Source organism: Haliotis asinina, chromosome 6 (genome assembly GCF_037392515.1).
Source record: "Haliotis asinina isolate JCU_RB_2024 chromosome 6, JCU_Hal_asi_v2, whole genome shotgun sequence".
NCBI lineage: Eukaryota > Metazoa > Mollusca > Gastropoda > Lepetellida > Haliotidae > Haliotis > Haliotis asinina.
The window spans coordinates 54,448,564-54,470,883 of record NC_090285.1 but is presented as its reverse complement, the minus strand read 5'-3'; the positions used below and the strand labels follow the sequence as shown (position 1 = coordinate 54,470,883).

At 40.0% G+C, this 22,320-nt stretch overlaps 2 protein-coding genes and 1 non-coding gene across 3 annotated transcripts; all 3 read left to right on the top strand.

Moving 5' to 3' along the window:
• The first annotated feature begins 1,537 nt into the window (after nucleotides 1–1,537).
• Nucleotides 1,538–1,610, top strand: Trnav-uac (transfer RNA valine (anticodon UAC)). The gene has a single exon. It is a non-coding gene; the product is annotated as a tRNA-Val (tRNA).
• Nucleotides 1,611–1,931: 321 nt separating this feature from the next.
• On the top strand, nucleotides 1,932–8,781 carry LOC137287193 (phytanoyl-CoA hydroxylase-interacting protein-like). Its single transcript, XM_067819378.1, has 2 exons — nucleotides 1,932–2,079; nucleotides 7,097–8,781. Exons 1-2 carry the CDS (start codon nucleotides 2,064–2,066, stop codon nucleotides 8,245–8,247), a joined length of 1,167 nt encoding a protein of 388 aa, XP_067675479.1. The 5' UTR covers nucleotides 1,932–2,063; the 3' UTR covers nucleotides 8,248–8,781.
• A 9,292-nt stretch (nucleotides 8,782–18,073) lies between these two features.
• On the top strand, nucleotides 18,074–21,951 carry LOC137287208 (phytanoyl-CoA hydroxylase-interacting protein-like). Its single transcript, XM_067819392.1, has 2 exons — nucleotides 18,074–18,477; nucleotides 21,111–21,951. The coding sequence occupies exons 1-2, from the start codon at nucleotides 18,450–18,452 to the stop codon at nucleotides 21,725–21,727; spliced, it is 645 nt and encodes a 214-aa protein (XP_067675493.1). The 5' UTR covers nucleotides 18,074–18,449; the 3' UTR covers nucleotides 21,728–21,951.
• Nucleotides 21,952–22,320: the final 369 nt, after the last annotated feature.

Below are 22,320 nucleotides of genomic sequence, written 5' to 3'. Positions count from 1 at the left end.
GTAAACAAAACACTAACACTTGCCTGATAAGGATATTGGATAGCAATAATCAGAAACATTACTGTTATGCACTTTTTAAACTGTTAATAGAAATTAACTGCACATGGTCTAGCCAGCTCAAAAGTGTCCCCATATGCCGACAATATTGTTATGTATTTAAGAGATTTATACTCCTTGGCCAAATGTAGACATAGCATCAAAATCAGGTAATATGACACACCTACCTTATCACCCATACTGCAGATCTTGACCATGTTGAACGCCAGCGCTTGTCACTACCCATTAGACAATGTGATCAATTCTCAAGCAGTTTTGTCTATGAACATGTGGACACTGTATCAACAGTGGACTGAACCCAGTTAGTTTTTAGTAACCTGATACCTCCTGTAGCTAGTTCCGCATCAACAAGAAGTAGAATCTTTGGATGATGGGAGGTGTCATACCAATTACTGAACAACACGTTTACTGCTGCTGAGATATCCTAAAAGGTCGGGACTTTTCTAGCATTTGGCCTAGGACTATTTCATGAAATTGAAATTGAAACAGCGTCTGCCATGTAAGAAGGTAAAGGGCATATGACCCTATATGCATAATGAAATGTGGCAGATGAATGTAATGGTTGAATAAGAATTTAGTGCGGAGCTGACTACAGCACAAACTGTCATGATTTGGTTTTACTTCCCTCACTCGGAAAATCAAAAGATAATCATTTGACATTGGCAGATGATTAACGCCAAAGTGTTTTCATATCTTTCTATAGTGAAAAAACTTAACTACATCTTTGTTGATCATCTATAATTACACTATCATATGTACAATGTAACTTATTTTGTTTTGGAGACGGACGTGTATGTTTTTTTCCTGACTTGGACTCGTGTTTTCATTACATTCTGCATCGAAATGAATATTTGATCACGAACCGATTTGGAGTTTGATTGTAATTCGTCGGTATCATATTTTGACCAAAAATCAAATGTAACACACATATATGCTGTATTTGGGATAACCCTTTCTTGGTAACGTACATATTCTAGAATTTTTTGTTGGTCGAATTCCGTTCGGGATTCTAATCCACACTCTTAGAAAATGCTCAGGCATCTCGATCAATAGTCGCCAGCATATACATATATACTTAGTCATCAAACCCACTCGGGCGAGACTCAACCCAACAACCAGAATCAGTACTTTACCGAGAAGGCCTAATCCCCAAAACATGTGTTATCAGGGAGCCCATATTGAGGGTATCCCAGGTGTTACTAAACAAAATAGATCTCTCCAGTTTCTCAGAGCAGAGACCATAATCTCTGCTCAGAGCCACTGCTTGCTTCGCGGCTAATAATTTTTGACAAAAGCAGATCCGTGACTCCATGGTCAGTTTGTCTCGATAGAGACTGTGGAGGTTACTGAATTGAACAGACATTTTGTTACATGTGTATTTGTTTAAAATTTACGTTATATATCTCACATAAAGATGCAGTAGTAACTGCAGAGTAAAGAATACTACTTGGTGTATTTTTACCTCCTTTTCAGACGGCTGGGTTCTGTGGTGTAGTGGTTATCACGTCTGCTTTACACGCAGAAGGTCGCGAGTTCGAACCTCGCCAGAACCTCTTTTTTTCCCCCTCCTTCCAAAGTATTTTTTGTGCTTGGTTTTCATATCTTAAACAGTAATTATGACGAGTATAAAACTTAGTTAGCCTTAATTGGAACTTAGTCTGTTTGTATATCAGGATGAGATACAACCTTGTTCTTGTATGCGTTCCTCCGTCAAATCTATATATAAACTTGGGTTTTCCCGGAGTTTAAGCGCACTATTATATACTTTAGTGACGTAAGAGAAAAATGCTCTTACTTGTTTGAACTTGCTCTGTTCACACCAGCCGCTTTACCCAGAGCTATATTTATGCCGCGCGAGGTTCTTCAACGACGTTAATCTTCTAATCGAGTTTTCAACTATCTGCACCCGTGAAACTTCACTGAATGTTTGACCCAGCTGAAACATACTGAACATCGTTGGATAAGATCTCTATGTTCTGACGTGGATTTTGATCTCTCAAAACAGCATGGCAAACGTTCAAGGTAATTTTGTAACGGTATTTTGGCATAATTTTTTACATCCTTACACTTTTTTCACATACGTGAAATGGCTAATGATGGACTAAAGCTAAAGCTATCAAAAAGAAATTTCACGAACATTTCCGAGTGACATCACAGTACTGAACTTAAATTGAACCACATCATGAGCCAGCCTCGCAAAGTGTATAAGGCATTTCGCACCTACTTTTTTTGCCCTTGCACCCATCAAAAGTCTTGCTCTATGACGGCAGTATTAAAATATTAATATCTGGAGCTGGCGGTGATCGACTGGATTTGTCGTACGTATCTCCTTGGTCAAACGATGTTTTCGACGCGACATGTTTCGAGTCATATTATTCCCATTCGCAATATCTATAGTCCGGTAGAAACAACATTGTACCCGGACATTTCTGATAACTGGCCAAATTTGTGTTTAAATTGACTAGACGGTTGTTATTGCTCACTTTATAAAACCCAAAGAAGGTCAAGGCTGGAGAAATGTATTTTTTGTGCATGGTTTTGGTGGTGTGGTCTAACTATGCGGGCCTGTTATGGCTACATAGTTAGTAATACATTTCTGGTTTATCCTGATAATGAAATGTTTGGTTTTTTCACTTCTAAAGTAGTCTGCCTTCATACAAATTTAAAATATTTTAATTATGTTATTATATATTTTAAATTAAGACATCGGCCTTCTTGAATAAAAATGCTCGCCATTTTGAATTCAATATGACCGCCATTATTCAATTCAAGAGGGTTTACATAGTATTTATTACGTACAGCCTCGATTTGATTACGGCCAAGGCAAAACATTTGAGACGGCTCAGGGAATGCGATGGGTCTCACGACCGGTTAAACGTCGGCACCATCGTTCACGAAACATACGCACAGATCCGTGCCAGTAATATTCGTACACTTGACGTGATTTCAATAGACTTATATGTTAATGTAGTAGAGCATAATGTCAGCAAGGTAAGTTTTGGGAATCTTGCGTCCTTCAGTAAACATGGAAAGGTAATAACAGAAATAATCAGATTCATATGATTTTAAGGCCGAACTAGGCAAACAAGCACGACATATCATGGCATGGGAGTAACAATCACTTGGTAGTAACTTAGTTTGTTGGCTCCTGATTTACTATGTCTTTGATTTTCTAAATAATATATGTATTAATAAGACTATGCTGAAAGTGATTATTAGTATCACAACTCATGGTGAAGTTATTTCAATATCCAGAGAATTTGAAAAAAAAAATACAACCCCAAACAAACAAAGCTTACGTTTTGGTCACACCCTGATCAGGCATTGTTCAGTCTTGGAGCAGAATAACTCAGAATAAGTCAGAATAAATTCTAAGTTGACTATTCATATAACTAGAATGAACATTGAAACATGTGTTAAGGAGGTTTTTGAGGAGGTTACCGATGTTTGAACACTGAGCCAAAGTAGCCTATAGTAAAATGTTGGTTTTGGACATTTGTTCAAGGTTTGTTGATTATTATTTGAGAAATGAGCTACATACTAAATTGCACAGCGGTTTGCAGGAGGTGAAAGCTTTCAGGACATTTTCCTGTGTGTTTTCCTGAAATTTTGTTAGGGTTTTTTACCAAATTTTGAAACAACCTTAATTTATTTTTGATGACACTAGTAAGTAGGGAAACAGATCAGATGTTGTGTTGTATCCTCTAGGCCGCGCTGACTGATTTGTTTACATTAACATGTGCAGAGCAATAAGATTCACGAAGCAGTAGACGGGAAATTTTTTTCTGCTTTGTTCATCAAAGGTAGAAAACCACGATTTCACATAAATGATTTAACTAAATTTGAACATCGGATGAAAGATGGAACTTAAGGCGCCCGCGCAGTGTTGACAATCTATTTATAGATACCGAAACGATCTGCAACATGAACATCTGGTTGTGTTCACGTTTTTTATAAATTACGAATTGGAATTATGGACAAAACATAATTCAGTTACCCTTCCCCTGCTAATATCTTAGACGGACGTGAATTGTCAGATAGATTATATTTGGTTCGTAAGAAAATACGCCTCCCACACTCAGCAGCTGGTCGGGCATGTACTGCAGTAACTAATTTTTCACTCGCCATTTACAATCTGTCAAGTAAAATAAATTAAAAATCAAATAGTATAACTTTCCTATCGGCTCAGTGCCACAAAGCAGAATTCTTCAACACCGTTGTTATTCTGAATCACGTTTCGCCGACGGTGAATGTACAGGTCTAAAACTCTAATGACAGTTAAACTGTTTCATGGCTGTTCGTAAAATGCAAATGGCCGGAAGAGGTATCACGTACACATGAGAGTATGAGTACCTTGGTATTATGATGAATAAATGAGATATCACATGAATAGGAAGTAAAATAAAAATAGTGATAAATCAATTCTAACAATTTTAAAGGTCATATGCAACATAATTAAAATACAATTTTCAGTTATTCATGACATATAATTTGAACCGCTGCTTGTAAAATAACAAATAAACAAAATTATAAGCGTACAATCGCGATTCAGAAGTGCAATATTTAGTACTTGGGCTTACTCTCCTCGAACCGAAGCCCTCAGGAGACCGAACCAGTCATAGCGGGTGGATGTGCACTCAAGTGTAACGACGGCTTCCGATTGGCTGGTTCATTTGCTGATACACTGTGGGCTCATTGTGTGTACAGAAAGATGATCTGTTTGATGGGCATTTTAGAGGTATGGTGAGTCACTAGAAAGTAAGATTCTTTATGGATAACAACTTCTTTCATTGTACTAAATGCGTCGTTTCAGTATGGATTCACACACCTTTGTCAAACAAAATCATATACACTAGAAGAAGTTGTATCCATAAAGAATGTATATAGATATGCTGGGTTTTGTAAATACATGTTCTCTGAATTTGCGCTCGATCCAATCAAAAATCATGTCAGTAGAGATGGTAAACTACTGCGTAGCTGGAATCTGTCATTCGTCCAAGTACAAAGCAGGACTTGAAACTGAAAAAGAGTTTGCACCAGTCTCCGTCAGATCCACTCATCCGAGAAAAATGGATGTAGTTTGTTGGCAACCCATAGACGTAATTTTTATTTATAAACATCATGTCATGTGTACAAGTATCACACCTGCGTAATTACATAATATGACAGAGACGGGACTCGGCTGTCATATATCAATTTATTTTGTTTATATCGTATAGCGTGATAGGTGTTAAGTTCAAATTGCATGTGGTCAATGATTGACGCTGTCTATTGCATATTGTCTTTATCATACAGGCAGATATATAGGTGTCAATAAACCAGACATTGAGTTTTCTGTGTGAGAGAGACTGCTTTCCACCATCATCAAGGTTTTATGTAACGAGTACATTGTTTACTTGGTTTGTGTACACAACCATGATTAGACTACTGCTCACGAGTTCATACTCCCGGCATACTGTTTCAAGCTCCGCGAACCTACTCACTGCGCATGCGTTATGCGCGCATCACGGCACAGCTGTTGAAACCACTTTTTTCCCCCAGCGATGGGGAAATTTAGTGAATCGTTTGAACTCCGATTTCGCGGGCTTTATTATTGGCGTTTTTGATGATTTGTTCCGGTAAGTGCATACCAAAAGGTATCAGAATATGCAAAGTTGTATTTTATGTTGCATGTGACCTTTAACAGTCTTATTTGTTTGCAATTAATAAATGTGAGTAAAATATTATTTAAGTTCATATGTAATGGAATATTTGAAAAGTGAATAAAAATGTCTAGAATTACAGATGAACGATGCCCAACAGCAACACGTCTGCTCTCAGTGAAGACAGTACAAGTTAGTTTTGAGTCTTTTGACCTTTACATATATTATAATAAAACAGTAAGGTTTTGAAAAATAATACCTGAAAAAACACTTATGATGAATATTCATTAAAGAAGACGTAGATGTGTTTATATCATTATAAGCAAACAAACAAACAAACAAACAAACAAACAAAAGTCTGTGAAAAGGGCCATAAATCCAAAGGGTGAAACAGTAAAAATTGAACATAGTATCGATTTATTTGACGGGGAGTGAATTGGTTTGACTCAGGATGCGTATAATGTAGAAAACAAGTCACACAAGAACATACAATAATGTCATCGATGTAACTGGGACATATACGCAACAACATCCACTTGTATCATACATTGTTTGGATGTAATGCAGATTTATGAAATACCCGTAAAATCTAAATCAGGCATGAATAGTTTCAAAGGGAATGGGTAAAGGATTACCAGTTTTAATGTTACTTCTCGAGTCAATTTTAAAATGGCGACCAACTGTTGAAAATATTCCTCTTTTATCATTTGAAATATTACACACTGATTTCAAGTGATGGAAATGCAGGTATTTCGAAGGGTGCCACAGGGCACCGGACTGATAATCTAAGTGTGCTAATGTGAAAATAATTGTGCCCTTGCCTTATGATGATCCATCTTAATTATGCCATTTCAATTTAATAGTAAACGCATAATGTGAACCTGTGCACATGAGAGCTAGATTTCCTGGACCCACTTGCACAAAGCGATCTTGGCGCCTCGACTGTCTTAAGCCTACATTGGAAAATGGGAGCTACAATCATTGTAGCGCTAAGTTCACTTTGTGCAAGTGGGCTCTGAACTCTAGCTCAGCCTAGTTTGAATCACAAACTAACCCACACACTATGTTATCATTCAAAATGCCATTTCCTGTTATGCGCACTGATACTCAAACCTGCCCGGCTCGTGGTAAGATATAATACAATAGTTGCCAGAGATAAACAGTCTGATGGGGAGCGAAAACAGGTTTTCAATCATTTCAGGTAGTCAAATTTACTGCCTTTGCCATTAGGTGAGTGCCACCGGAACATTTCATCCATGACAATTCAATATTAACCGTGATATGGCACGAAAGTTAGGCACTATTTCGATCCCTATTTTCTTTTCCACTACGTCCTCGGATCTCCATGGGGATACATGTACTTACCATGTCTGAGAAAAAATATTTTGTCATTGCAGACTACCTCCTGAAGCTGCTGGAGAAAGCGAATAAACACTGTTTCGGAGGAGTTTCGGAGACTGTTTTGCACCTTTACCGCAACAAACCATCAGCTTATTTTGATGATATCCAGAGCAACAAGGGCAACCTCATGGAGAAGTATTTAAAAGACAACGGAGGGGACCCATATTGTCCATTAAACGGAAGACTCGAAGGTCTGTTCTTTGGAGTGACCTTACGCGGTGGTGCTCTGCCACAAATGTCACCTTTTGGGGACACTAGAGTTATTTTACCACTGCATTCAGTCTTTGATGACTCGGCCAAGTTGTATTTCGCCGACTTCTTCTGTATGCCTGTAGGTGCTAACACTCATTATGTAGTTCTGGTGATCACAAAGGATGGCTCGGAGTCCGACCGTTTCTGTGAACAGGAGTTGATCAAACTGGATCCTTACAACAACAGGTTCCTTTCCAAGCATGGAGGCAGATACCAGACACTTTCTCGGCAGGGACTGTGGGTAGAAGTGTTCTATACAGAGCATGTGGACATATCGAGTTTATTGCTTACACGTACGGGTGTGCTGGGGCATGGGCAAAGCGTAGGGGGAATAGCGAAAGATCCAACATGTCCCATATGTAATGTTGAGCCCGAGACAAGGAAAGATCATCAGAATGACTTGCATGGAGTTGGTGTCAGACGTGATTTGATGATGAGACCTCAACAGACTCTGTATCAGGGAGGTCAGGTACGGATGTCGAAGAGTACATGTCAAGGAGAAGGGGATATGAGACAGATGGAGGTCAATCAGTGGGATTTAGGTTACAGAACAGGCGATCTTGTTGGGAAGGGCTATAACGGATCGAACCACATGTCTATATCTTATGAAGGATCAAAACGCAGAGGAATGGGTTATAGAGGACCGTTCCAGAGGGAGATGGATTATGAAACATCGAATCACAGAGATGTTGGTTATGGACAGTCGAATCCCTGGGATGTTGGTTATGGCGGGCCGATTCCCAGGGATGTTGTTTATGGACCGCCGCATAACTGGGATGTTGGTTATGCACAGCCGAATCACTGGGGTGTTGGTTATGGACAGCCGAACCACTGGGGTGTTGGTTACGGACGGACGAATCACTGGGTTGATGGTTATGGACAGCTGAACCACTGAGATGTTGGTTACGGACGGACGAATCACAGGAAAGTGTGATATGGCTGGCCGATTCCCAGGGATGTTGCTTATGGACAGCCGAATCACAGGGACGGACGAATTGCAAGAATGTTGGTCAAGGACGGCCGAATCATAGGGATGTTGGTCAAGGACGGCCGAATCACAGGGAAGTGTATTATGGAAGGCTGATTCAGAGGTCGATTTGTTCAGGAGCGTCAAGTTTCAGGTACATGGGTTATGGAGGACCTATTCACGGTTACAGATCTAGTTGCAATCAACTGTTAGTTGATTTTTAGATACTTCTGTTGTAGATTATTGCTTTGTGTGTTATAAATCCCCCGCTTATTTTGCCGACCTGTTAAGGTGTATGAAATGGTGAAAAAAATAATTAAGAAATCATAATGTATTTGAAGTGTAAGAGCTTGACTCTTGGTTATAAAAACAGAATGTGTTGGCTACTGGTGTTTAGTATTCTATCAACTGTATCAGATAGGAAAAGAACAGGATGGAATATGTTATAAACGTTTGGAATGTGATCAATGTGTATGTTGTGTTTTGACCTTGTGTTAGCTTGACGGAGAACAGACCGAAATGTTCTTTATTTAGTACCCATACCCACACATGTACATAATAGTGAAATATTGAGGGATATCTTGAATGGGTGAGTTTAGTTTTATGCCGCACTCAGCAATATTCCAGCTATAGGGCGGCAGTCTGTAAATAACCGAGTCTGGACCAGACGGTCCAGTGATCAACAGCCTGAGCATTGATCTGCGCAATTGGGAACCGATGATGTGTCAACCAAGTCAGCGAGCCTGACCACCCGATCCGGTTAGTCGGTTCACATTTGCGCAGATCAATGCTCAAGTTGGTCACTGGCTTGTCTGGTCCAGACTCGATTATTTACAGACCGCCACAATATAGCTGGAATATTGCTGAGTGTGGCGAAAAACTAAATTAAACTCACTCACTCACTCACTCACTCACTTTTCTCAGCGGACATATAATACAAACAAACAGTATGGGAACATCCTAAATTTGCTAGACATATATACTCGGTCAAATTAAACCCTTAAATCTGTAAAGGATGAATTTAAATTTGTTAACTGACTGTTGTCATGAATATTTACAGAAAAGACATTGTCAAAGGCGACATGCCTCCCTTTAACGCCCACGTGCACCGATCTGAAGCATGTGAAAATGACATTTTTTACCAAAAGTGTGTTTTCACGTGCCATTGTTCATGTGTACACACGTGCTTTTGTGCTTATGGTAGAGTAACAAAGCAGGAAAACGAGTTCAAACAAGAGTTAATACTGTGAATTTCATTGCCACGACTGTCAAATGAACGTGCAGTTGACATGGTGCATACGGGTACGTCCGCAGCTGACCTTGCCATGGTGATGGGATGCAGTCGCCGTGTCTGTACATAATCGAGTCTGGACCAGACAATCCAGTGGTCAACAGCACGGGCATCGATCTACGCAAATGGGAACCGATGACATGTGATCACTCCATCCCGTTAGTCTCCTCTTACTACAAGTGTAGTCGCTTAAGGTGTGTGTGTGTGTGCGTGTGTGTGCGTGTGTGTGTGTGCGTGTGTGTGTGTGTGTTTAAATTTGGTCATTGATTCTCTAAAGTCAGTGCAACTTTGTGTGAGTAATGGACACTGTAAACGACATGTTGAAGCACGTGAAATAACTAAGTCAATATTCGTTGAATTTGAGTGAAGTGAAACGTTGTCAAAAAAACAGCGAAAAACGGGGATGCTGAAACACACCAACAGAGTGTTTGATTCAAACGCCCCAAAACACCAGTCTGGTGCAAGTGGAAGACTTGTCCCGGACTCTATACAAATATCAATACAGTTCATATATACGCCTCACAATAAGTTAAGCAACTCAATGTTAGTCCCATTACATTTTCATTTCATTAACAATAGACTAACAAATCACCAAAAGCAAGTGCCCGTGAAACAGTCATGCAAAATGTGCGGCAATGATGGAACAAAATGTTAACATTAAAGATCAAGTCACTTTGGGACAGTGAAACAGAGTTCAGTAAAGCGAGTCACCATAATGAGCATGAGTGCAAGCTTCTACGCGTATGTGTATTGAGCAAAGTAGCCTTTAAAGTTGCTGTTGTGGAATATTTTCCCCATTCTCTCTGTAACACCGTTCAAGTTCATCCAGAGTTTAAAGAGGTGAACGCTGAGACTGTAAACACGACGTCCAATAATGTCCCAAGCATTGTCAGAGGGGTTAAGATAAGGTGACCTTGCATGCCACTCCATCTGTGTGATGTTGATGGAAACAACATGGTTAAGAGTGAGTTTGGTTTTACGCCGCTTTTAGCAATATTCCAGCGATATCACGGCGGGGGACACCAGAAAATGGGCTTCACACATTGTACCCATGTGGGGAATCGAACCCGGGTCTTCGGCGTGACGAGCGAACGCTTTAACCACTAGGCTACTCCACCGCCCCTGACATGGTTAAGAACTCTTTCTCGGACATTATCATCCATACACATGAAGTAAGGACTAGCCTGTTGTACAAGAGGTATGGTTATAAATAGGTTTTAACCGATCTGAGTGCATGTGTGAAATGTGGAGCACATTCATGCCACACAGCTTCTTTGTTGTTTCTGAGGGTTGTTGTGTTCGGGTGATCTTGTCAATGTTCTCAGATAAATCAATCTGGCAGTCACTAAATGTTATGTATTCTTTGAATGTTTACCTTTCAATAACAAGCCGGCAAAAATCGTTACAGAGATTGATAAAAATATTACACTGAAAGTACCTGTTGCTTAATTGTTTGTGAGGACTACATTATATTGTCCCCAATGTCTCGGACTCGGTCGAGACGAGTTCTCGACTGTGTCGAAATCATCTGTCGGTCTCTGCCGATTTCCTTACATACATCATTATTTTTACCCTGATGTCTCGAACTAAATTTAGATGTGTCGAATTCTAGGTTGTGTTGAACTCATTTTAGGGTCCTAAGGAGGTACAAATTTGTCCTTTTGTGTCGAAATGTGGCATGTTTAACTACACAAAGTGTCTTGGACAAATGTCACCCGGACAAATGCCACAAAAATAAAATAAAAACGACCAACACAATATCATGTTTCCTGGATGCATTTCCATAATTCATTTTCATTTATGCTTTCATTCTTGCTTTCATGATCTGCTTTCATTTTTCATTCAAAGTCATTTTTATTTATAGTTTTATTTAAACTTTCATGATTGTTTTCATTATCATCTTGTTTTCATTTTCATTCACGCACTTTCATTATCATCTTGTTTTCATTCAAAGTTTGATGCCATGAGCTACACTCCTCAGGAATTCCATTTGGTGTCCGTATCTGAATCTGCAGCAATGACCTCAGGAATTCCATTTGGTGTCCGTATTTGAATCTGCAGCAATGACCTCAGGAATTCCATTTGGTGTCTGTATCTGAATCTGCAGCAATGACCTAGAGAGGCTGCTGGCAATTCCGATATTGCGTTCTGTGACTTGTGATGGTCTGCATCGCCAACACCTGGCTAATCACCTGGTCGTGCCCTCCCCTCAGCACATCCAAGAAATGTCAGATGCTGGGATGACAGCCTGTCATGTTTGTCAGCAATCTCATGTGGCACCCTTCTAGTTTGTTGGTTGTCCATGGAAGTCCTCTGATGCTGGTTCCTGCTTGATAACGAGAACATTGGGAGAAACGGCATCTAGGACAAAAACAACCCAGATATTTTACCGTTATACTGAGAACAGTTACCACCCTTATTGACATCCATGTTGAATAATCAAAGTCTACATAATTTTACATCAAAATCAACATAATGGCAAACACGTGTTGTATTTATGTATGTATAGCCAACTTAAGAAAAACGAGTGAGTGAGTGAGTTAATATTTAGCGTCACATCGGCAATATCTCTGCCATATCGTGACGAGAACATTTAACATTTCAATGAAATAAATACATGTGGTAAAATCTGTCAACGAAGGACAGTAAAACACCTAGAATATCACAATTTGAATTAAAACTAGCATGGAAAGTTAAAACTAATATCACTATTTAGACAATGCAATATAAAAACAGGCTATAGATCGCCAAGAACAGAAGGAAGATCACCACACTAGGGACCATGGGGATTTACAGTACCTCTGCTACCTGCATGGTCTGGCGAAAAACGATGTTGTAAGCACTTTGTTGTAAGCACTTTTACTGCTGCCAACTGTACAACAACTTCTTTATCATTCAGGGGAACATCATAAGTGTGAGTGAGTGAGTTTAGTTTTACGCCGCACTCAGCAATATTCCAGCTATATGGCGGCGGGGAACATCATAAGCAACGTGATACTTAATTATGAACGTTTACAAATATACTCCTCACGAAAATACGCAACAAGTATTTTCAGTGGATATCTTTATCAACCCCCATAGCGATCTTTGCTAACATGTTAGTGAAAGGTAAACATTCAAAGAATACATAAATTTTAGACTGTCAAATTGATTTATCTGAGAACTTTGATAGCATCCACCGAACGCAACCACCCCCTGAAATAACATGCAAAATGTGTGGCATGAATGTGCTCCGCTCTTTGCACATGCACCCTGATCAGTGTGTGAACCCTCCTGTAATCATTCCTCTGATGCAACAAGCGGATCCTCACTTCACGTTTCTGGATTATAATGGCCGTCAATGGAAGTTAATGTCTGAGAAGAGTTGTTGATGATGTTGTTATTGCTCAATACCATTTCATATCATTTTGTTTATTGTGTGTACATAAGTTTCATCTTTCCATTGCATTATTCCATGATTTCAATACATTTCAACAAATGAAAATGTAATGAGACTAAATGTTGTTGTTTTATTATTTGTGAGGAGCATAATTCACAAATTCCACTCGTGTGATAGGACCAAATCAGCCACTTCTTCTACCAGTCATATCACAAGTATACCCTCTCCTGACTGCATTCTCCTGACTCACCGGACATTCGAATTATATATAGTCCGTTTGGCTCAAAAGCGGACCGATGAATTGCTATACAACGAGGAAACTAATCAGCATAACATATTCAATGAAAGGCTGGTCATAATCAAAACATCACACCAACTCTGTGAGGTTTTTGCAGAATATTTGTCCAAATAATAAAAAAGTTGTTTAACAAACTATGATTAAAATATTTCTGTTCTCTATGTAGCTTTCTCGAGACTGTCGGGTAATCTGCGAGTGTGTGACATTTTTCTTGCAAGAAATCCTATCAAACAAGCAAATTGATAACATTGAAAATTATATTTATGTCCCTATCAATACAACATCAAAATAAACCTACTGTTTATTCTCTCTGTCCTTCTCAACCCATGTCACACTTTCACGTGTAGTACTTTTTACATATTTGCTCCACGTCTTTCACTGGCAATCTAGAAGTTGGGTAGATGAAAGATGAGGACTATTTTATGGATATACAACTTCTTTATTCAATTGCTGGACAACGACATTGAAATCTATGTCGAACCGTCGCTAATACAAAATACATGATCACTTGCTTGACAACAACATTAGAATATATGTCGAAACGTCGTTAATACAAAATACACGATCACTTGCTTTACAACAACATTAGAACATATGTCGAAATGTCGCTAATACAAAATACACGATCACTTGCTTGACAACAACATTAGAATATATGTCAAAATGTCGTTAATACAAAATACATGATCACTTGCTTGACAACAACATTAGAACATATGTCGAAACATCGTTAATACAAAATACATGATCACTTGCTTGACAACAACATTAGAACATATGTCGAAATGTCGTTAATACAAAATACATGATCACTTGCTTGACAACAACATTAGAATATGTCAAAATGTCGTTAATACAAAATACATGATCACTTGCTTGACAACAACATTAGAACATATGTTGAAATGTCGTTAATACAAAATACATGATCACTTGCTTGACAACATTAGAACATATGTCGAAATGTCGTTAATACAAAATACATGATCACTTGCTTGACAACATTAGAACATATGTCGAAATGTCGTTAATACAAAATACATGATCACTTGCTTGACAACAACCTTAGAACATATGTTGAAATGTCGTTAATACAAAATACATGATCACTTGCTTGACAACAACATTAGAACATATGTCGAAATGTCGTTAATACAAAATACATGATCACTTGCTTGACAACAACATTAGAACATATGTCGAAACGTTGCTGTTGTACATCTCCATGGATGTTACATTCACATCCGTGGATGATATTCTCATCTATATGTTGATATATCTGGATTCTGTTAGAATAGGTACGTATACTCACGTTTTGCATGCGTAACACCTGTCTTTATGCTAAAATAATAACAACAATAATAATAAAATACAATAAAATGGGCCTGATGATGTACGCCTCTCCGTGGTGGGCCTAGATAGGGGAATTTTATTCCCTGAACTGAACGTACATCACCCAGTTAGGGTTGACCCCCCGAAGCTGGTTTTTACTGGGTTACAGACAAACAAGGAGAAAAACATCTTACAACTCCGCAGCCCAGTCAGCCTTCCTCCGGTAGTGACACCAACCACACTGGAGATGGGACTTGCCCCAGGGGAAGGCACAGAACCCGACCAAGAATATCTTGGCCACAACATCTAAAATCCACACTACTTGAGTGTGCGATGGCGACTGGATGGCCTGACAATCCACGCATAAATGGCAAATCGCTTAAGCTGCATTGGGACAATGCCATGCCCATGTATGCTTACCTGACGGAGCAAAATCTCCGAGATCAACTCCGGAGGCTAAAACATCTTATGCCCCGTGAGCCAGTTCAACCCACAACTGGTGCCCGTCAGGAACCTTTGCAAGAGCAAAATACTCAAGTGGCAGCAGACCCAAAACTTCTTATGGACGTCCGCGTCAACCTCTTTCCTCTTCCTGGTGGAAACTCTTCCGAAAAAGAGCCAATTGGCCCCGAAATTTTGGACCCTCAATCTTCCTCTTCTTCAGTTGCAGACCTTACCGAAAACCCTGTTTATATTTTGTTTACTTCTATTTATGAGGAAATTTGCGATTTACCTTTAGAGAAACGGAGGCCAATTAAACAACTAAACATGTCTTTTCCTAAAAATGAAATTTATTTACTTAATGAAATTATCTCTTTACAACTTCCTGCGGACTGTTCATTACATGAAGTAAATTGTTGTGTCTATGCTGCCGCTCGAACCTTGGAGGAACTTCACACAGTTTCCAAAGAAAAGTCTTCTAATACTACTAAAAATAAACCAAGAAAAAACCGGTTTCAAGTAAAATTAACAGAAACTAGAAAATATATTTCCTGGATAGAACTGTGCCTGAAATTAAGATCATCAGGGAATCCCATGTCTAAACGACAAAAGGCAATCTGGAGAAAATTAAAATTACAGTACAAAACAACAAAAGAAAATGTACTTCTCCAAATTGTCGATTCCCTTAAGGCAAAAATAAAAGTTTGGACTGAAAGAAAGAAAAAATGGGAAAAGAGAAACAAATTTATCAAACAAAATAAACTTTTCAAAAATAATGAAAAGCAATTCTATAGGCAACTTGAAACAAGTGGTGATGGTGAGCATGATAAACGGCCTCCCATGGCTGCCAGTGAAAGGTTCTGGAAACAGTTGTGGTCTGTACCCGGCAACTGTAACCTGGAGGCACCATGGGTCAGTGATTATGACCATGCAATGCATGAGAAAGTAACTAGGTCGTTTGTGTGTTACATCTCACCAGATTGCCTTAAAAGTGTCATTAAAAAGTCCAAATCTAATACAGCTCCAGGGCCTGATGGCATTCGAAACCGGTACTGGAAACTGTTTCCCTGTGTCCAAGCACCACTCCTTCACTGTTTCAATTCTCTTGTGGATACAGGTGATGTTCCTCCATGGTTCTGCAAAGGTCGCACAATACTCCTTCTCAAAAAAGGAGACTTGACTGATCCCCAAAACTTCCGCCATATCACATGTCTAAATACTCAATATAAATTATTCACAGGGTGTTTGACAAACCTCGTGTCATGTTACTGCTCTTCCAATGAGATAATTTACAGGGAGCAGAAGGGGGCGAGAAAGGGATATTGGGGGTGCAAGGATCAACTTCTTGTACAGAAAATGATTTTGGAAGAGGCTAAAACCTATCACCGCAACCTCTCCATGTGCTGGATAGACTACAAAAAGGCATACGACTCTGTCCCTCACGAATGGATTCTGAAGTCTCTTCAGTGTATTGACCTCCCTGAGCGATTACTTGATTTACTCAAGTCTTTAATGAGTTGCTGGTTGACTTAACTTGAGATGTACTCACAAGGGCAGGTGCAGACTTCGGAATCTATTCCAATTAGAAGGGGAATTTTCCAGGGGGACTCCTTTAGTCCTTTGCTTTTTTGTCTGTCTCTGAATCCTTTGAGTTTTCTGCTCAATAGGGAGGAGGGCTATCATCCCGGACCTCCTCAGCACAGATCCCCAACACCTCTTACTCATCTCCTCTACATGGATGACATCGAGCTCCTTGCCAAGGGAGAGACCAATTTGAAAGATCAGGTTCTCCTTGTCGAGTCCGTCTCTAATGATATAGGCATGACGTTTGGACTCGACAAATGTAATACTCTTCATTTGAAACGTGGCAAGGTAACTAATGATGGATCGGTCAAGTTACAAGGGGGAGGAGTTATTGAGCATCTTGTGGAAGATCAGGCCTACACCTATCTTGGAATGCAAGTTCGAGACAAGCTCCAGAATGCCCTGATTCAAGATAAACTTCGGGCCGAGTATAAATCTCGTTTAAAGAAAATCTGGAGTTCAGAGCTAAATGCTCGAAACAAAGTCAAAGCCACCAATACTTTTGCTGTGCCAGTCCTCTCCGATTCCTTTGGAGTAGTTGATTGGACAAAACAAGACATCCAGAGTCTTGACCGCCTGACCAGAAGGATCATGTCTGATAACAGAGCACACCACCCTCGTTCCTCTCTTAATCGTTTATATATGCCAATCAATTCAGGAGGACGGGGTTTGATTAATGTGGAAGCTCTTCATGACAGAATTACATGACAGAAAAACTTCTCTGGAATAGGCCAATATACAGCCTGAGACGAATTCCAGCCAACAAACCTGATCTTGTCCTTTTTGATAAAGCCAATGAAATTATTTATATCATTGAATTTTCTGTCCCTTTTGACAGCAATGTGATTGGCAAGATTCAGGAAAAGCATGATAAATATGCGGACCTCGCCTTTGAAATGTCTCGCTTGCATCCCAAGTACACTGTCGTCAGGCTCCCCATTGTTCTCGGTGCCCTTGGTTTGGTACCTCCTGATCTCTTGGCGCAGATGAGGAGAGTGCCCGGGTTCTCCACCGGGAGCACAGCCCTTCTGACAATCTGGGTAATGCAGAAGGCTGCAGTGTTGGGGAGCCTCCATATTCTCCGGAAAGTTCTTGGTGGGTTCGACTAGGCAGTGTTTCCTGGGAGAAGTCCCATTCGCTGTCTGGGCTGCGTGTAGAGGGGGCGAGGGCCCTGAGCTGATGATGAGCTTGACCAGCCTGACTGTGCCAGGATCACCCGAACCCTCTCTGCTGCATTTCAATTTTTAATCTGTAAAACAGAAAATACAATAAAATAAAAAAATCAATCACGGAAATTGAGTAAATATCACGGTGTGTATCTAGATAATAGGGTTCGCTTGACACGCCGTTCATTATCGCAACTTTACTGGATGGTCAGTTTTGTTTAAACAACCCCTCCAATGTTTACTTACTAGGTGGATATTAATCCCGTCGCGGTGTCCGGAGCGAGATAAAATCCGTGAGTGACAGCAGACCTGGACCATCAGGTATTCACATACGTGTACCTGTGCTTGTATATATGGTTTCGGTCGAGCGGTTTAACCTGTTTTAACATGTCCATTTTAGTCTATGTTAAGATTTGTCGTCGTGCGCCAGCCTACTATACAGCCGGTGTGGTTGTTGGAGGTGACAGGGTCAGTGAATCGATTGTCTATAACAGCTGATGAAGGATATCAATATATGGATGATCTCTAAATGCCACTCAAAGACGTTATAACAGTTGACACTCGGGCTCCTTATCACGCGATATACTGACGTAACTTGTGTTGACTGACAACACACAACGAGCCCAGAATAGCAGCACCATGGCCACAAGAGGACTGCGGGATAAAAGTAATTCTGAACAACATTAAATGCTATATTTATCTACGGCCTTTCTGTTTCCACTGCTGATTGGGATTTTGAAAAATAGTTTTACTGGCAAATGACCATATATGTAATAGTTGCATTTTGAAAATCTAACAACTATCTTAATCAGCATATGAACTGCAAAAGTTGAAAAGGAACATTCTTCTAAACAACAGTAAAAAGATCAAATTACTCTCTGGAGCCACAACACTCGCAAGGCTGACATGTGATCTATTGCATCAAGCTTGTGTACTTCTGTTTATTACTGACGAAGAGTATGAGCTGAAAAAGCAGTTTATTTTGGCTATGTGTTTAATAATATTTCCTCCATTTTCGGGAAAAGATAATTTAAATTCCAGCCGTGTGGCGCCGACTTAAAATAAGTAAAATGCTCACTAGCTGTCCCACTGAAAATCAGATGATCAGCGCCTTACATGCATATTTCAAGGCTGTGTATCAAAGTGCACTGACCTGAAGTCTGTAAAAGTCCCTAGGATCACGTGGTATTGTGATTACCTAGAACAGCTCAGCCACGTAGAAATATCTTTCTAGCATTAATCACGGCATTGTCTGGTCGAAACTCGGTTTCAGAAACCACCAGATTGATTTGAGATGGAATGTCTTTATACAACAACCTCATAATGAATGAAAACAAACAGGAGCTAAACAGAACTGTTCAAACTGTAATTTTGTTTAAATATTCTGTATTCATAACACTGGACCTGCTGGAAGCCCTTACATCTCTGATTCAACACAAAGTGTCCATGTTAAGTTATAACATCTTTATGAGCTATCACTAGTAAGCTTGCATAAAAGCAGAATAGTGTACGCAAGCAAAATGAAAGCGATGGAAAAGGACATGCAAGCACGTACGCACGCACACACGCACACACGCACACACGCAAACAAACATTCATGCTATGCGTCGCAATAAATCTTTCACGCCAGAGTTATTTCTTACTTCACTTCACCTGACTGCCTAAGTATGGGTCTCCAACAACAGTCTAATCGCCAGTGCTTCATTTCAAGGAACGTTCGGCTTGAATGGGTGAAACACACTAATAGCAGTCATTGAGACTACGTCAATGGAGCAAAAGGGGCGACAGGGGTGAGCGCGGTACAGAAATAGTTTGTACAGAATGCATAGAAATATATACATGGGAAATGTATGCGAATATATTCTTGGGATATATCTGTCTTTGCTGGGATATATCTATCTTTGAACATGTTGTTATTATCACCAAGACTTCGCAGGGGGCACTAAGTCAGTGGCTAAAGCGTGCGCCAATCAAGCTGTATTTGAGGGTTTTATTCCCATTTCATATCATATGCTACGATATTTCCAACAGCAATGCAAATCCCGACTTGTCCACTGCGCAAAGTGTTCTTTCCTCTGCAATATTTACTCCCCGCTCTGAATAGCTCAGTGTCCGCTGTCACGCCAAAGACCCATACTCATTTCGCACGTCTGTGCGGCCCCGCTATGATTTTGGTGGGACATAGCGGCGTAAATCCATACTAACTCACTTACTGACATTTCATATTTTGCGTAACTTCTATATGTCTGACTCAGAGTACTATGATTCATATGACACATTTAGCGAGATGCATTTGTTAATAAATCTATCACGAATATGTCAGTGTCACATAAAACAATAGATAAATGAAGGTTAGAATTTGTGTTGCAGGAACTACAAGGTCCAGTCTTGCATGATGTATACTCACAAGCATAGGAAACGCAAGATATTTTTGTTCAAATAGGAAACAAACTTGGAACCCTCAACTGATATGAGCTGGCATATAGTGGAGCCAGAGGGTGTTATCAATATTTTTGGTGCGCTTCGGAGGGCCGGGTAAAAACACATCAATAGAAGGAATCACCAAAACACACAACACCAATGAACATGTGGGTATCATGCACACACATCTCGTGAAACCAAACATGCACGAATTGTCACCATCATTAGTGGGTATAAGATTGGACAAACGTTTGGTCTATCATTCCTTGTTCAACAATGCTACTCTCTGCCACTCAACCAGGCTATAGGGGGTTAGGAAGCTTGTTGCGCGTCATTTCGACTTTAACATAACCACAATTTTCGTGTCCAGCATCGATAAAACGCAACACACACCACGGATGATCTTCCTAGGAGCGGTCATCCTAGGGCCACCACCCCTAGAAAAGATGGGAACGTTACTCGTCAACACAAGAGAGATCTGTTCTTATCAACCCGTTTACCTTTCGAAAACGTAATGATGTCATCAGTCTTGGTAGCCAGTTAAATGCCTCCACTTAAGTATTTGTCTTGACGCATTGATAAAAATACCATTCATTTCAGATCAACGTTTAGCAGTATGGAACTAGCCCGTGTTCCGATACCGTCAACGGTCTTCGTAATTAATGGGCGTTCTTCACACTGTACTATGAGCCATACAGTATGAAATACTGAATGAAACGCCAGCATCTGTTAACAAATCTATCCTGAAACATTTTCACTTACAGTGTCAGTGTAACAAAAACAAGTGGTTATCTTGGAGGATAACATTTGGTTGATGAATCACTTCATTTTTCTTTAACCTGTTAAGGATACCTATTGCTATAATATCATTCATTTCAGATCACCTTCAAGCGCTACTTGCCATGGCTGAAGATCATTGCTCTGGCTCGTATTCCGATAAAGTCAAAGGTCTTTACCGCAGTCAACCCGAGGACTATTTCGACGAACTTGGAAATAACATCATGACGCCACAACTGAAGGACAATGGTGGGGATCCACTCTGTCCCATAAACGGGAGACTTAAAGGTGTGTTTTTCGGGGTGACCCTTTGGAACGGTGATCTACCAACTATATCCCCATATGGAGACACCAGAGTGGTGGTTCCCCTGGAGAGACTCTTTGATGACTCTGCCAGGCTGTACTTCGCTGACTTCTATTGTATGCGAGGTCAAAGGGATAACCACTACGTCACATTAGTCCTTACAAAGAAGGGTACAAAAGCTGATCGCTTCTGCAGGCAGAATCTCATTCCTTTGAAAAAACGTAGGAACATGTTTCTGAGGATGAAAGAACGCACCTATAAAACTCTCCGGAAGAACAACGTATGGGTTGAAGTCTTCTATACAGATAAAGTGGACATATCTGGACTGGAGCTGGATCAAACTGACGTGATTGGGAGAGGAAGGAGCTCAGGAGGCATACCTAAAACATTTGGTTGTGACATATGTAATGTTTAACTAGCTAAATGTTTGTTGAAGATGGTCGTCAAGATGGTTGTCACTGTTGTATGCCATTGAATCACTGACAAGACACTATCGATAACTATTTCTTAAATGTGGTCAGTGGTAGGTCAGCTTGGAGCCTAATCAACTGCCAAGGAGAAGAAGAAAGGAGACGGGAAGGAGCTTTGTTTCAAGCTCAATGCCGGCAGCAGAAATAATTGTTTAAATCTTACACCAAGTGGCGGAACAAGAGAACATTTCTTATTGTATAAATCCTAATAGAGGACGTTAAACACACAGTTACATGCAGGGTTAGATACGTTAGAATATAGTTTTGAAATATATTGTAATGATAATTTTATACAGCATTGTATAAGAGATGGGTCATCGACGTCAACATAGAGACTGTCAACAGGAGAAGTTCTGAAGGACCCGAGACAAAGTCTTAGACCTTGGTGGTGGACACAATCTAATAGTTTCAGGTCGCTTTTGCAGGCTCCACCATATATTATGGAGCCATAATCAAGTTTGGGCCGAATGAGGGATCTGCATAGGTGAAGTAGGGCAGTTTGATCCTCTCCCCATTTTGATTTGGCAACAACTTTTAA